This window comes from Vicugna pacos, chromosome 4 (genome assembly GCF_048564905.1).
Source record: "Vicugna pacos chromosome 4, VicPac4, whole genome shotgun sequence".
Lineage (NCBI taxonomy): Eukaryota > Metazoa > Chordata > Mammalia > Artiodactyla > Camelidae > Vicugna > Vicugna pacos.
Window position 1 is genome coordinate 49,507,403 of NC_132990.1, and position 14,942 is coordinate 49,522,344.

Here is a 14,942-nt window from a genome sequence, read left to right on the forward strand (position 1 = left end):
TTCATTAGACCACCTTGCTTCACTGTTCAGAGATGTGGGCATGCATTTCCTGGTTTTGTTCCAGATAGTAATTTTGCACATACTTAGTATAAGTCTTCTGGTTCATTTCTCAGTTTTGAGGTTTGCTTTTCTTGATAGTTATGGAGAGTGTTTTCTGTTGCTTCATATAAAAGGAAAGATATATACAATTTAAATTCTCAAGCCCATTATACAGGCTTACTTCTCATTCACAAGGACTCTGTATGAGGATTCAAGAGTCCATTTAATAATCCAGGTCCCCTGGTTGTGAGGTTACAGGGGTAACTGCTGTTGTCGTAAGAATATTTTCTTAGTGATATGGCAGTTTAAAAATTAGTGCCTATTTAAATATTCCAGGATCTGCCTTCCCCCCACTGTCTTTGTTGGTCTTTTCCTGATTGTTATATTTCAAACAATATAACGTAAGTACAGTGCTTATCACAGGGAACATGAAATTTCTGATGTTTCAAATGATGTAAAATTTTGTAAAGCCCTGAGAGTGATGTTAGAGAACTGGTCAATTACATATAAAATCATTGGCAAATGAGGATCTGATAGAGTTAGACTAGTTATCAATTAGAAGAAAACGACAGAAATGATGACATGATAGAAACTTCAAAGAATTAGATGGTTTTCTTATAGGACTAAGGAAAGGCCTTTGGGAAGATTGATAAAGACCCTGAATATTATACAGAAATGGCCTTTTTATTATAATACAAAATTCAGATATGAAGTAAGGATGTATTCTGCTGTCATAATTTCATTGGAAAGATTATGCAAAAAACCCACACACTTAATTTATTCTTATTCTGAGATTTGCATATAGTTAAATAAATATGAAAAGGCTTATGTTCATGATTTTTAAGGTTTTATTTTTTAAGATTCAACATTTTCTTTCCCTAGTACAATGAAATGTTGGTACCTGTTTTAAGAAAATTCAATTTCAATTGCTATTATCCTTTACCAATCATCCTTTGATAATGAAGACCTGAATTCATCCAGATGTCAATTTATCCAGAGCTGTTATAGTCATATGTTGGGGTTTAATGGGCGACATATGGAAAAGGCCTATAATTCAGAAACTCGTAGATATCAGTGTGTGGAGAGTCTCCTGCTTATTGGAGACTATGGAGTTAAAAATACTTAATAATTATTATTAGGCTAGACTAAATTTTAATTTGAGAGGACTGGGCCAGATCTCTAAGGACTTAACACTACATTTTCAGTGTCTGCTTACTTTGGGATAAGAATTGTTGTAGGTGCTTTAACTGGTCTCCTAGTCTACATTCTTAATTTTCTATAATTTATCTACTCTACTCTTTTTACCAGTGATTCTCCAATACCAAAATTTTTAACAGGTAATACTTTAAGGCACAAATGAGAAAACTAAGGTCAAAATATTGAATTTTTCATTAAACTAATCCAATTCAAAACTATTAGCTTTTGCTCCATTATATTTTCTACATTACTGGTATTAAAATATCCTTTCATACAACAATGGTAATTGTTTTCAGTGGCCTTATTGACAAAAATTTTTGAAATTTTTATAATTTTTAAGTGATCCTCCACTTCATTTTTTATGAGAATCTGAGAGTTTTGGAACCCCGGTCAGAGGGCCTTCTGAAATTCTTAACCAATCATGTCACTCTCTTGCTTAAAACTTTTCAGGGTGAACCACTGTGGCCTACAGCAGTGTAATCCCATTGGGGTTTTGAATCCATATGTGCATTAAGTATTTTTGTATACTAAATAAAATATCTTAGTTATTTTTTCCTAAATTACTCAATGTATAAAGATGTTCTTATGATGATCAATTTATTTTAAAAGTTGGACTGACTTTCCAGTAGCCTTTTGTCATTTTGTATTTTTTTCAATCGTATAGTTCCTGTCAGATGTGGAAGTCACTGAAATATTTTTACTTTAAAAAGCCTCATCAGTAAACGTAAAACTGTAAGGGAAAAAAATGGATGTGACAATATAATAATTAAATTTTTTTTGTATGGTAAGAAAATATATAAACCAAATTGAAAGATAGAAATGTATAGAAAACATATTCAAAATACTGTGTTTGAAAAACTAAAGTATATTATACTCACTATAAAAAGATTTTATAATTCAATAATAAAAATAATACTGCAAGAAAATCAACAAGGAACATGAATAGCAATTCCCAAAAGAAATATAATACTCCAATTCATATGAAACAGTGCAACTTTACTAAAAACAGAAGTTTCAACCTAACACAAGATGGTATTTTTTTCCTAGCACTTAGCAGAATTAAAAAAATACCTGTGTGGCAAGGGTCTGGAGAAATAGACACTCTCCTAACTGCTGGTGGAACTTGATATTGGTATGTTCTTTTGAGGACAATTTGGCTATATGTATCAAAAGCCTTACATTTAAAAAAATCTTTTTACTTAGCAATATATTTTTCTGGAAATGTACTTAGAAAAATAACTAGGAATATGATTAATATTTGGCTTTTAGGATGTTCATCATAGTGTTTTTTAATAGTAATAAATTGGAAGCAATCTAAACATCTAATAATTGTATGTTGGTTTAAAAAAGAAAAAAGATTGTGGTTCATTCATACAGTGAATGCTATTTGGCCCTTAAGAATTATTTTGTTAATCTTTAATGACATGGCAAAATATTTATGAAATAATTTTAGGCTTGAAATACAGGAATTAGGCTAAGTATCAGTAACTATGGTTGTTTTTGGTGGTGGATTTTTTTCTTTTAAAAAATATTTTCAGTGGGCATGTATTTGTAATTAAGAAGTAGTTATTGGGCATCACTATAAAATAATTTCATGATATCTTCTCTGCTTATCTCTACTTTTCCACACACAGCACTTCTGACTACTGTTGACTCTGAAAGTGCACCATCCCCATACATATCTCTGTAATTTTGCTTACCCCTTGGCCACTTAGGAAGTTCTTGCTCATCTTTTAAAGTCAGTTCAAATGACAACACCGTGAAGTCTTTCCTAATCATCCTCTTTTCTTTATTCCACACATTTATTTTGTCTAGCTGTATTTATAATGTCTTCTCCACTAGTCAATGAACTCCTACCTCATTCATTAATTTAATAAATATTTGTGATTGGCAGTGCATGCATTGAGTACTGCAGATCTAATCCTGAACTATGCAGATAGGTTCCCCCTACCTTCAAGGAGTTTATAGCCTTGTAAAGTGATTCCTTACACTATAATATTAGGTGTTACGATAGAAATGTAGACTGCTCTGGGAGATTAGAAAATTGGCAAATCTGGCCCAGGCTGGACAGAGAGAGGCGGCTTCCTGGAGTGGATAATAGCTCACTATTAAAAAGAAAGGAAGTGTTATCCGGGTCAAGAAGCCTGGAATTTTAAAATCACGTTAAGTTTCAGGAAGGCCATGATGTTTGGTGTTTGTGCATATTGAGACTGATTTCTGATAGAAAATAACTACATATAATTTTATCTTGGAAGAAGCTCCAGAATTCATTTAATCTGCAAGAGATTAGGAAGTTATATATAACAGCATATGTTAGAGAAGGCATGCTAATGTTGATTTAGGCAGAAATTAAAATGTGATAGGTAGGTTGTTATTTTTTTTTCAGTATTTGTATAAAAATATATTTTCACTAGGATTGAGAAATTAGTGTAAAATAAAAATCTGAACTATAGAGTATTTTAATTGTGTCTATTTTGTAATCTTGAGTGGTCCTAATAAAACGTTAAGTGAGATTATTTGGGGAATAACTCTTCTGAATTAGTAGATTAGAAATGATGACTTTTTTTCCTTTCTAAAAAATGGAATGAAAAGTTCTTTAAATTCTGTAGTGCCTTACAACTTTCAAAAGCTCCACACAGATGATTTCATAAGAACTCCATTTTTCCCTCCTGTATTGTCCCTTCCCCTTCCCCCACTGATAACCACTAGTTTGTTTTCTATATCTGAGTCTGCTTTTTTGTTTCATTCACTAGTTTGTTGTATTTTTTAGATTCCATATATAAGTGATATCATATACTGTTTGCCTTTCTGTGTCTGACTTATTGCACTTAGCTTAATGCTAAGTCCAACCATGTTGCTGCAAATGGCAAAATTTCATTCTTTTTACGGCTGTGTAGTATTCCATTGTGTGTGTGTGTGTGTGTGTATTTATATATATATATGTATATGTATATGTCACATCTTCTTTATCCATTCATCTGTTGATGGACACTTAGGTTGCTTCCATATCTTGGCAATTGTAAATAATGCTGCTATGAACGTTGGGGTGCATATATCTTTTCAAATTAATGTTTTTGGTTTTCTTGGATTTATATCCAGGAGGGGAATTGCTGGGTCATATGGTAGTTCTATTTTTAGTTTTTTGAGAAACCTCTATGCTGTTTTCCATAGTGGCTACACCAGTTTACATTCCTACCAACAGTGTATGAGGGTTCCCTTTTCTTCACATCCTTGCCAGCAATCGTTGTGTTCTTTTTGATGATAGCCATTCTGACTGGTGTGAAGTGATACCTCACTGTGGTTTTGATTTACATTTCCCTGATGATTAACAGTGTTGAACATCTTTTCATGTACCTGTTGACCATCTGCATTTCCTCTTTGGAAAAATTTCTATTCAGTTCTGCCCATTTTTTTAATCGGGTTGTGTATGTGTGTTTTTTTTTCTTTTTTGATGTTGAGTTATATCAGCTGTTTATATATGTTGGATGTTAACCTCTTATCAGTCATACCATTTGCAAATATCTTCTTCTATTCAGTAGGTTGTGTTTTCATTTTATTAATGGTTCCCTTTACTGTGTAAAAGCTGTTAAGTTTAGTTAGGTCCCATTTGTTTACTTTTGCTTTTGTTTCCCTTGATTTATGAAACATCCAGAAAAGTTCTGCTGCGATTTTTGTCAAAGAGTGTTCTGCCTATGTTTTCCTCTAGGAGTTTTATAGTATCCAGTCTTACATTTAGATCTTTAATCCATTTTGCATATAGTTTTGTATATGATGTTAGAGAATGGTCTAACTTCATTCTTTTACATGTATCTGCCCAGTTTTCCCAGCACCACTTATTGAAGAGACTGTCTTTTCTCCATTGTATATTCTTGCCTCCTTTGTCATGATTAACTGACAGTAAGTGTGTGGGTTTATTTCTGGGCTCTCCATTCTGTTCCACTGATCTATATGTCTGTTTTTTGTGCCAGTACGAGTGCCAGTTTTCTGTAGCTTTGTAGTATAGTGTGAAGTCAGAGTGTGATTCCTCCAACTCTGTTATTTTTTTCTCAAGATTGTTTTGGCTGTTTGGGGTCTTTTGTGTTTCCATACAAATTTTGAAATTATTTGTTCTAGTTCTATGAAAAATGCCATTGGTATTTTGATAGAGATTGCATTGAATCTGTAGATTGCATTAGGTAGTATGGTCACTTTAACAGTATTAATTATTCTAGTCTGAGAATATGGTATATCTTTCCATCTGTTTGTGTCATTAATTTCTTTCATTGGTGTCTTATAGTTTTCTGAGTGCAGGTCTTTTGCCTCCTTAGGCAGATATATTACTAGGTGTTTTATTCTTTTTGATGTGATGACAAATGGAACTGTTCCCTTAATTTCTGATAGTTCCTTGTTAGTGTATAGCAATGTATATTAATTTTGTATCCTGCAATTTTATGGAGTTCATTGATGAACTCTAGTGGTCTTCTGGTAGTATCTAGGATTTTCTATGTATAGTATCACATCCTCTGCAAACAGTGACAGTTTCACTTCCTTTTACTTCTTTTTCTTCTCTGATTGCTGTGGCTAGGACTTCCAATACTATGTTGAATAAAAGTGGCAAGAGAGGGCATCCTTGTCTTCTTGCTCTTAGAGGAAATGCTTTTCACCATTAAGTTTGATGTTAGTTGTGGCTTTGTCATACGTGGCCTTTATTATGTTGAGGTATGTTCCCTCTGTGCCCACTTTCTGAAGAGTGTTTAATCATAAATGAATTTGAACTTTATCAAAAGCTTTTTCTGCATCTATTGAGATGATCATATGGTTTTTAGTCTTCAGTTTGTTAATGTGGTGCATTAATGTTGATTGATTTGTGAATACTGAAAAACCCTTGCACCCCTAGGATAAATCCCACTTGATCATATTTGATTGTTTTAATGTACAGTTAGATTTAATTTGCTAATATCTTGTTGGATTTTTGCATCTATGTTCATCAGAGATACTGGCCTTTACTTTTCTTTGTCGTGATAGCTTTGTCTGATTTTGATATTAGGGTGTTGCTGGCCTCATAGAATGAGTTTGGAAGTGTTTCTCCCTCTCCAATATTTTGGAATAGTTAAAAAAGGATAGGTGTCAACTCTTCTCTAAATGTTTAGTAGAATTCACCTGTGAAGCCGTCTGGTCCTGGACTTTTGTTTGTTGGGAGTTTTAAAATTACTGATTCACTTTCATCACTGGTAATTGGTCTGTTTATATTTTCTATTTCTCCCTGGTTCGGTCTTGAGAGATTGTACCTTTCTAAGAATTTGTCACTTTCTTCTAGGTTGTCCTAGAAGTGAGATTGGGGAATGCCTTTGAATTAATAGATTAAAAATTATGGCATTTTAATAGCAAGTTTTCTACATAATTGTATTCTATATAGAAATGTACTCTAAATTGAAAGAGATGCTATTTGTAGCAGAGTAAATATTTCTCATAACTTTATGTTTAACATGTCTCCCTTGGCAATTAAGTCTTCAAAATCTCTTGTCTCCTATTAAATTGTTTCTCATCATTTGTTTCCTATACAGATTCTAAAGTTCCTTCTCTCTAGCACTGTTCTCCAAACACCCACCCCTATCTCCAGTTTCAAATAAAAATCAATAATGTAAAGCAAATGGGTAAAACTGCAACATGGCCCTCATTAAATCATAGTATCTTCTGTGATTATGTGAATTATACTTACTATTTATTATATATCAGAATTGCTGGGTTTATACAGTGAGTTTACAGTCCTTTTTTGGTTTGTTTTCTTCATTAGGTAATACAGAGACTGTTTCTCAAGTTTTCTTTAATTAGATATTAAATAAACTAGTTTTTCTTTTCTGCTTTGTAGATTTCTTGATAACCGGCTGTTTGCTACCTGCTCTGATGACACTACAATAGCACTATGGGATCTGAGAAAATTGAACACCAAAGTATGCACTTTACATGGTCACACTAGCTGGGTGAAGAACATCGAATATGATACTAATACAAGACTCTTAGTAACGTCAGGATTTGATGGAAATGTCATTATTTGGGACACCAACAGGTTTGTGAATAGGAAACCATGTTGGATTATGAACACCAAAAAAATTTTTTAAGATGGTAAACAAATTCAGCATTCTGTCTTATCTCTCATATCTCTTTAGGAGAAAAACTGGCTTTGGGAAAACAATCAGGAAGTGATTCCATCTTGTTACTTGCACTTAGTCATATATTGTGACTAAAATATTTGAAAAAAATTATGTGGAAAGGGGACCAAGTAGTATAATTAATGATGAAAACTGGTTTATGAGTTTCCTGAATTTAAAGAATTTAAGGAAAAATATTTTTGTTTCCTTTGTGGAACTGAAATGTTTTGCAGTCTTTGGCCCTTTAATTCTAAATCTGTTTATTTTGTAATTTTGGCACTTTGTTTTCATGCATTAAAAGAGTAGTTTCTCAGTTGGAGTGGTACTGATCCTTAGGGGAATGTTTGGTGCAGTTTTAGTTGTCACTACAAGAGAAGAGAGGATTTCTGCTGGTACTTAGTCAACAGGGATCCAGAGTTTCTAAACATCCTGCAGTGCATGGAGCAGTTTGCCCAGTGGACTGACTAGTCATCCTATTGAAAATGTCAGTAATGCCTGTGTTGTGAAACACATCAACAGAATATCTCCTTATATAGAATCTAAAGAGTTGAAGTTTGAGAAATAATTGAAATATTCCTGTTGCTAGCTTTGGTGAAATGATGATACAGTAATACACCAAGATCATTTCTGAAATATTCTTTTTAGAGCTTATATGTAAAAACAGAGGGGACAGTCTTAAAGATTTCTAGCTATCATATTGTTTGAGCAAAGCATAGAACTACTGATTATCTTTAAACTAAGACAAGCATGTTCAAATTTAGAGCTAATTATTTTTAGTTTAGAAATAAAACTTAGTAAGATTACAAGTGATAACTTCCAAATTAGTAGAAGGATAAAATCTAAAAAGAAAAAGATCAATAAACAAGTTCTCTAAATCAGCTATACTTCAATTTTTTTTAAATTAAAAAAAAAAAAGCTCTCATCAGAAACCATGGATGCCAGAAAGAAGTGACACACATTTTTCAAGTATTGAGAGAAAAGAACTATTGACCCAGAATACTATATCTTGTGGTAACATCTTTCAGGAATGAAAGGGAATCAAGTCATTTTCAGATGAAAGACAACTCAGAGAATTAGATGCTAGCCTTTTTTAAAAATGACTGAAGTAAGTTTCCTAAACAAAAATGATAAAAGCAGCACTCTTGGAACATTAAGAGGGAAGAAAGAACAATGGGAAGAGCAAAAATACAGATAATGTCTGCTGGCAAAAAAACAACAATAACAAAAAAAACAAGCAACAAGAAACTACTATATAGCACAGGGAACTATACTCAATATGACCTTGTAATATATAATGTAATCTATAATGGAAAAGAATCTGAAAAATAATTTTATACATAATTGAGTCACTTTGCTGTACACCTGAAACTAACAAACACAACATTGTAAATCAACTATACTTCACCACCAACAACAACAAAAAGGTAAATTAGGAAGCACAAAAATAATACAGTAGGCAGATAATCCAAATATCAATAATTATTATAGTAAGTGTATATAGATTAGTGTACCTAGTTAATAGATAATATTAGATTGGACTGAAAAACAAAAACAGACTATATGCTCTTTGTAAGAAGCATATCCAAGCAAGGAAAAAGTTTTATCTACATTAATAGCAGATAAAATAGAGTTTAAGGCATAAAGCATTATTAGTGATAAAAAGTTATTATATTAAAAGGTTTATTTCACTAGAACATAAAAATTCTTTTCTTATATGTATCTAATAACAGCCTCAAACCATAAAAAGCACAAATGGACAAGAAAAAAAATCTCTATCTCTCTTGAAAATATTAACACCATTGTTTCACTTACTAATAGATAAAAGAGATTAAAAATTAGTAAGTCTATAGAAAATTTTAATTTTATTAATAAGCTTGATCTAGTAAGCGTATGTAGAATTCTGTTCCCAAATAGTGAATACATCCTCTGAAGCAAACTTTGAACATGTACAAAAATTGAGCATGTATTGGACTACAAAGTAAGTCTCAACCAATATCAAAGAATTATCAGACAAACCATTTTTCCTGACTTTAGTACAATTTAACCACAGGTAAATAAAAATTCCCATGTTGGGTGACTTCTAAGAAAAAAATCATAGTGATAAACTGAAAATTAATGAACTAAACATCTTACTTAAAAAATTGGAAAAAGATAAAGAAGGGTAAACCCATTGAAAGTAAATGTATGAAAATGATAAAAGCAGAAATTAATGAAATAGAAAATGAAAGTACAATAAAGATTTTTTTAAAGCCTGTTCTTTGAAAAGCTAATTGAATATGCAATTCTCTGGTAAGAGACATCAAGAGAAAAAAAAGAGGATGCAAATAAATAATCTTAGCAATGAGAAAGGAGACAAAAAATATAGAGAAAGATAACAAGATCAGCTTTATGTCAAAATACTTGAAAACTTGGATGAAATGGATATTTACTCAAAAAAATACACCTTTGCAAAACTGATCAAGGAAGAAATAAAAAACCTGAAGTAGACCTGTTACCAGGACTGATATTTAACCATTATGCACTGGTTCAGCTGAAACAGTTGTTAAGATTGAACTTCTTCCATACTAACTGATGAATAGTCACTATCCTGAATCACCCGCAGGTGTCATATCATGACACCTTCTAGCTACCCAGGCCCCTCTGCTAGAGATACCTCTCTCAAGATGTCCCTATGATCTAGTAGCTACAGTCCCCCTTACATAGTAATTCCAGAACCCAGTTCCAGCACTGCCACCTGCATCAACTCTGACTGACTAGTTTTCATGCAGTGCTGGTTATTTAAATATTCTGAATATCACCTCTGCCTTAGCCATTAGAGAAATGAAAAATACCAATTAAAACCTATCTATTAATAAAATAGCAGCTATCAGTTTTACAGGTGACTTCTACCAAATATTACAAGAAAAAGAACATTACAATTTTATTAAATTGTTTAGATTCCAGAAAAACGGAATTCTCATTACCTCAGATATGAAGCTTGATGCCTAAATTTGAAAGGTCAATCTGTGTAATATGAATGGAGATGTGAATAGTCTGAAAAAGGGCAATTGGATCCTGTAAGATATTAATCAAAAGGTCATGACCAAGTTGGGTTTATTCTAGGAATGAAAATATTTATTAATAGAAATTCTATTAATTTATCACATTAGCAGCTTAAAATAGATAAATCCATATGACATCTCAACTGAAGAATAAAATTCAACATTCAGTCATAATTAAAAACAAAAAAAGGGAGGGGGAGGGTATAGCTCAAGCGGTAGAGTGCAAGCTTAGCATGCACAAGGTCTTGTGCACAAGGTCCTGGGTTCAATCCCCAGTACCACCTCTAAAAGTAAATAGATCAATCTAATTACTTTCCCCATCAAAAAGTGGTTTTGAGGAGACAATATCACCTTATAGAAATTAAAAGGATTACAAAGGAATATAATGAACAACTTTATGGCAACAAATTAGACAACTTAGATAAACAAATACAAATTACTTAAACTGACTCAACAGCAAATATAAAATCTGTAGACCTACAGATCTATAGCAAATAAAGAAACTGAACTGGTAATTTAAAAATCTTCCCACAATAAAAAACCCAGGCCCAAAAGGCTCCACTGGTGAATTTTACCATTTACAGAATAAATAATATCAGTCCTTCACAAACTCTTACAGAAAAGAGAGGGGAGAACAATTCCCAAATCATTTTTTTGCGGCTAGTAATTACTATGATACCAAACCAGACAAACATAATAAAAGGAAACTACAGCCCAATATCCCTCAAAAAAAATTGATAATATTCCTCAACAAAATACTAGCAAATCAAACCTAGCAACATATAGAAAGGATTATATGTCACAACTAAGTCGAATTTATCCCAGGAATACAGGCAAGGTTGGTTTAACATCTAAAAATCAATTAATATATCACATTGATAAAGTCTATAAATATATCATCTCAATAAAGGCAGGAAAAGCACTTGACAAAATCCAATACCCATTTGAAATAAAACTAGGAATAATAGGAAACTTCCTCAACCTGATAAAGGACATCTATGAAAAACCTACAGTTAAAATCATACTTAATGTTGAAAGACTAAATACCTTCCCCCTAAGATTGGGAACAAGGCAAGGATGTCTGCTCTCACCACTTTTATTTAACATTGTACTGGATGGAGGGGCAATTGCACTGGAAGTACAATCCGTCAAGAAAAATAACAGATTGGAAAGAAAGAAGTAAAACTATTTTCTTATGTAGAAGATATGACCTTATATAGAAAAAATCTTGAATTCACAAAACTACTAGAACTAATAAGTTCATCAAGGTTATAAGAGATACAAAATTAATATATAAAAATCACACTTACACATAACACAAAAACCCAATTTTAAAATGACCAAAATTTACATAGACATTTCCTGGAGGGAGATATACAAATGATTAATAAGCACATAAGAAAATGTTTGACATCATTAGTCTTAACAGAAATGCAAATGAAAACCCAAATAAGACACCACTTGACACCTACTAAGACAGCAACAAATATTGGCAAGAGTATGGAGAAACTGGAACCTCATATATTGCTGGTAGGAATGTAAAATGGTACAGCCACTTTAGAAAATAGTTTGGCAGCTTCTTAAAATGTTAAACATAGAATTGCCATATGTCCCAGCAATTCTACTTCTAGATATCTACCCAAGAGAAATGAACATACAAGTCCACACAAAGAATGCTTATAGGAGTAGTATTCATAATAGCAAAAAATAGAACCAATCCAGATATTTATTAACTGGTAAACGAATAAACAAACTGTGGTATACCTATCCAAGAGAATACTATGTGGTAGTGAAAAAGAACAAAGTACTATTTATGTGCTACAACATGGATGAAACTCAAAGAAAATTAAGCTAAGTGAAAAAGCCAAACCAACAGACAACTTCTTATATGATTCTGTTTATATGAAATGTCAACAATAGGCAGATCTATAGAGACAGAAAGTAGTGGTTGCCTGTGGCTGGGAGTAAGAAGGGGAGTGACTGCTAATGGGCAGGAGGGATTTTTTTAGAGTGACAAAAATGTTCTAAAATTGGATTGTGTTGATGACTGTACAACTTTGTAAATTTACTAAAAATCATTTAACTGTACACTTAAAATTAGTGAATTTATTTTATGTAAATTATACCTCAATAAAACTGTTTTAGAAAAACCAAACTATTAATTAACTAGATAGAAGGAAACTCATCAAAAACTTGCACTAAAACCGATAGCACATTTTTAAATGGTGAAACTTTAGAAGTTTTCTCTATAAAATGAGGGAGGAGAACATACACTATCACTATTGCTGTTCACTATTGTTTTGGGGTGGAGGGAGGCAGGGTCCAAGCTGGTACAGCAAAATAACTAAGGATTGTAATATATCAAGATTTGAATATTATTCTCTAAAGAGTAAAACAGAAAATCTCTGTATAAAAGGATGCCAGACACAGTTGAAGGCTTGGGTACCTTACCAAAATCAGGGAATTTGAGTGACCATAGCATACTGAATACTGAATTCAGAGATCTTTAGCCTTCTGGTTAAAGAACAAAAGATACTGACATTAGGAGTTCCTCAAAAAATAGCTTCATTCTCTTTAGTGAAGCTCAAGCCCTACCCTTACACTCACCCTTCCTGGTCAGCTTTTAGTTCTCCACTCTTAATTATGAGCAGACAGCCAAAGGTAATCAAACAGTTGATAAAAGCTTCTAATATAAAGACGTACAAAAATGGGGGGATATTTTGGAAAAAGTAGAGACTACATAGGGAGAGGAAAACTTGAAATTTAAAAAAACCTATCAATAGCCTCAGAGAGATTAAAAAAAAAGACATTGTCAAATACTTGAAGCACTGCATGCTGACGGAAGGATGCAACAGGAGAGAGAAGCAAGGCACTTTTATTAAAGTACTGCTACTGTTCTACTTCTTAACATGGATGATACACCACAGGTGTTCATTTTTCTTTAAACTATACATATGTCTTATTTATGTACTTTTCTGTAGGTATGATGTTTCACTATTTAAAAAATAATTACAAAAAAGGAAATAAAATGAGGAATAAAAAACATAGGCAAGGAATAAAAATCTAGACATATTTGAAAAAGCCAGACAGAACTTAGCGAAGTGAAAAAATACAACTATGGAAATTTATAAAAACATAGGACTGGTCAAGTAGCAGATTAGACACAGCTTAAAAAAATAGATTAAGATAGATATTGAAAAATTACCCAGAATGAAACATAAAGAAATGAGGAATAGAAAACATCAAAGGGCAGTTATAAGACAAAGAGAGTCAAATGGGAATGTTTCAGACATCTTTCTGGAGCTCCAAAAGAATAGAGAAAATAGGCAAGAGGCAATACTGGAATAATGATGGAGAATTTTCCAGAATATATGAATGATATGAATCTTAGGATTTAGAAAGTCAAATGAATCCCAGTGTAGACAAATCCAAGTTTACACATTTCAGACTGAAACTGCAATACTCCAAAGACAAAGATCAGCCAAGGGAAAAAAATTATTCAAAGTAACAATTAGACGTAAAAATAGCAACAATGGAAGCCAGAGCTCTGGAACACTATTCTCAACATTCAGAAAGAAATCTAAAGTTATAGGCTCAGTTAAGCCTTTAATCAAAAAGAGTGAAAGATTTTTGGAATAAAAAAAATGAGAGTTTACCTCAACAAAGTCTTACTTAATATACTTCAGAAAGAATAATCTAAAAAAAAAGTTTAAGATGAAAGAAGGAATGGTAAGCAAAATAATTTCTTGTCTTTGAGTACACCTTGAGTATCAATTCTAGTTTGAAGGGCAAAAATATGACTATCATCAAATACTTTTATTTATGATAACTAGGTTTTGTTGATTTCTTCGGTAGGTGTACAGAAGATGGGTGTCCGCATAAGAAATTCTTTCACACACGTTTTCTCATGCGAATGAGATTAACACCAGATTGTTCCAAAATGTTGATCTCAACGTCCTCTGGATATCTTTTGATTTTGCATGATCTTGACTTAACCAAGTCTTTAGAAGTAGGCAGCTATCCCATTTTGAGAGCAAGAAGAACTACATCAAGTTCAGGTAAGCTTTCCTTTTTTGATTAAAGAAAGTTTTCCAAAGAATCTGATATAGGGATGGTACGTTTCTATCTAAGAATGACAGCAAGAAGGAAAGAAAATTAAAAGGCATTCTTTAGAAAGCTTAGTGAGAGTTTTATCCTAAGGAAGTATAATGATCTGTGTGTATCTCTTACATAGCATGTGCCTCTGTATCACAAATGATCTACTAAGAGTAACTGCTAACTCTAAAAATACTTTTTTTCAGCTCTTCGCCAGCCAGAAGATCTTTCATCAGTATTTGTAAATTGTCATTATCTCAAAAATTAGTGAAGGGCCAAGGTAGTGTCAGTCTTTTTAATTCCTTCTGGAACCCAGCAGAGCTTTTGAGTTATAGTCACTATAGAACTTTAGCTTTAAGTCTATACTGCATCCTAGACTTTCAGATGTTCAGACACAGGTGGCTGGTGCCATCTTATCTCATGACCCTTAAACATCCTCTTG

The 14,942-nt window shown here is 32.5% G+C and overlaps 1 protein-coding gene across 3 annotated transcripts in view; it reads left to right on the forward strand.

The window, feature by feature from the left end:
- Positions 1 to 14,942, forward strand: part of DCAF10 (DDB1 and CUL4 associated factor 10) — a 44,999-nt gene that overhangs the window by 16,569 nt on the left and 13,488 nt on the right. For all 3 annotated transcript variants that reach the window (XM_072959762.1, XM_072959761.1, XM_072959763.1), the window contains exons 3-4: positions 7,085 to 7,282; positions 14,261 to 14,463. In XM_072959762.1, coding sequence (XP_072815863.1) covers positions 7,085 to 7,282; positions 14,261 to 14,463 — 401 coding nt within the window. The remainder of the gene's footprint in view (positions 1 to 7,084; positions 7,283 to 14,260; positions 14,464 to 14,942) is intronic.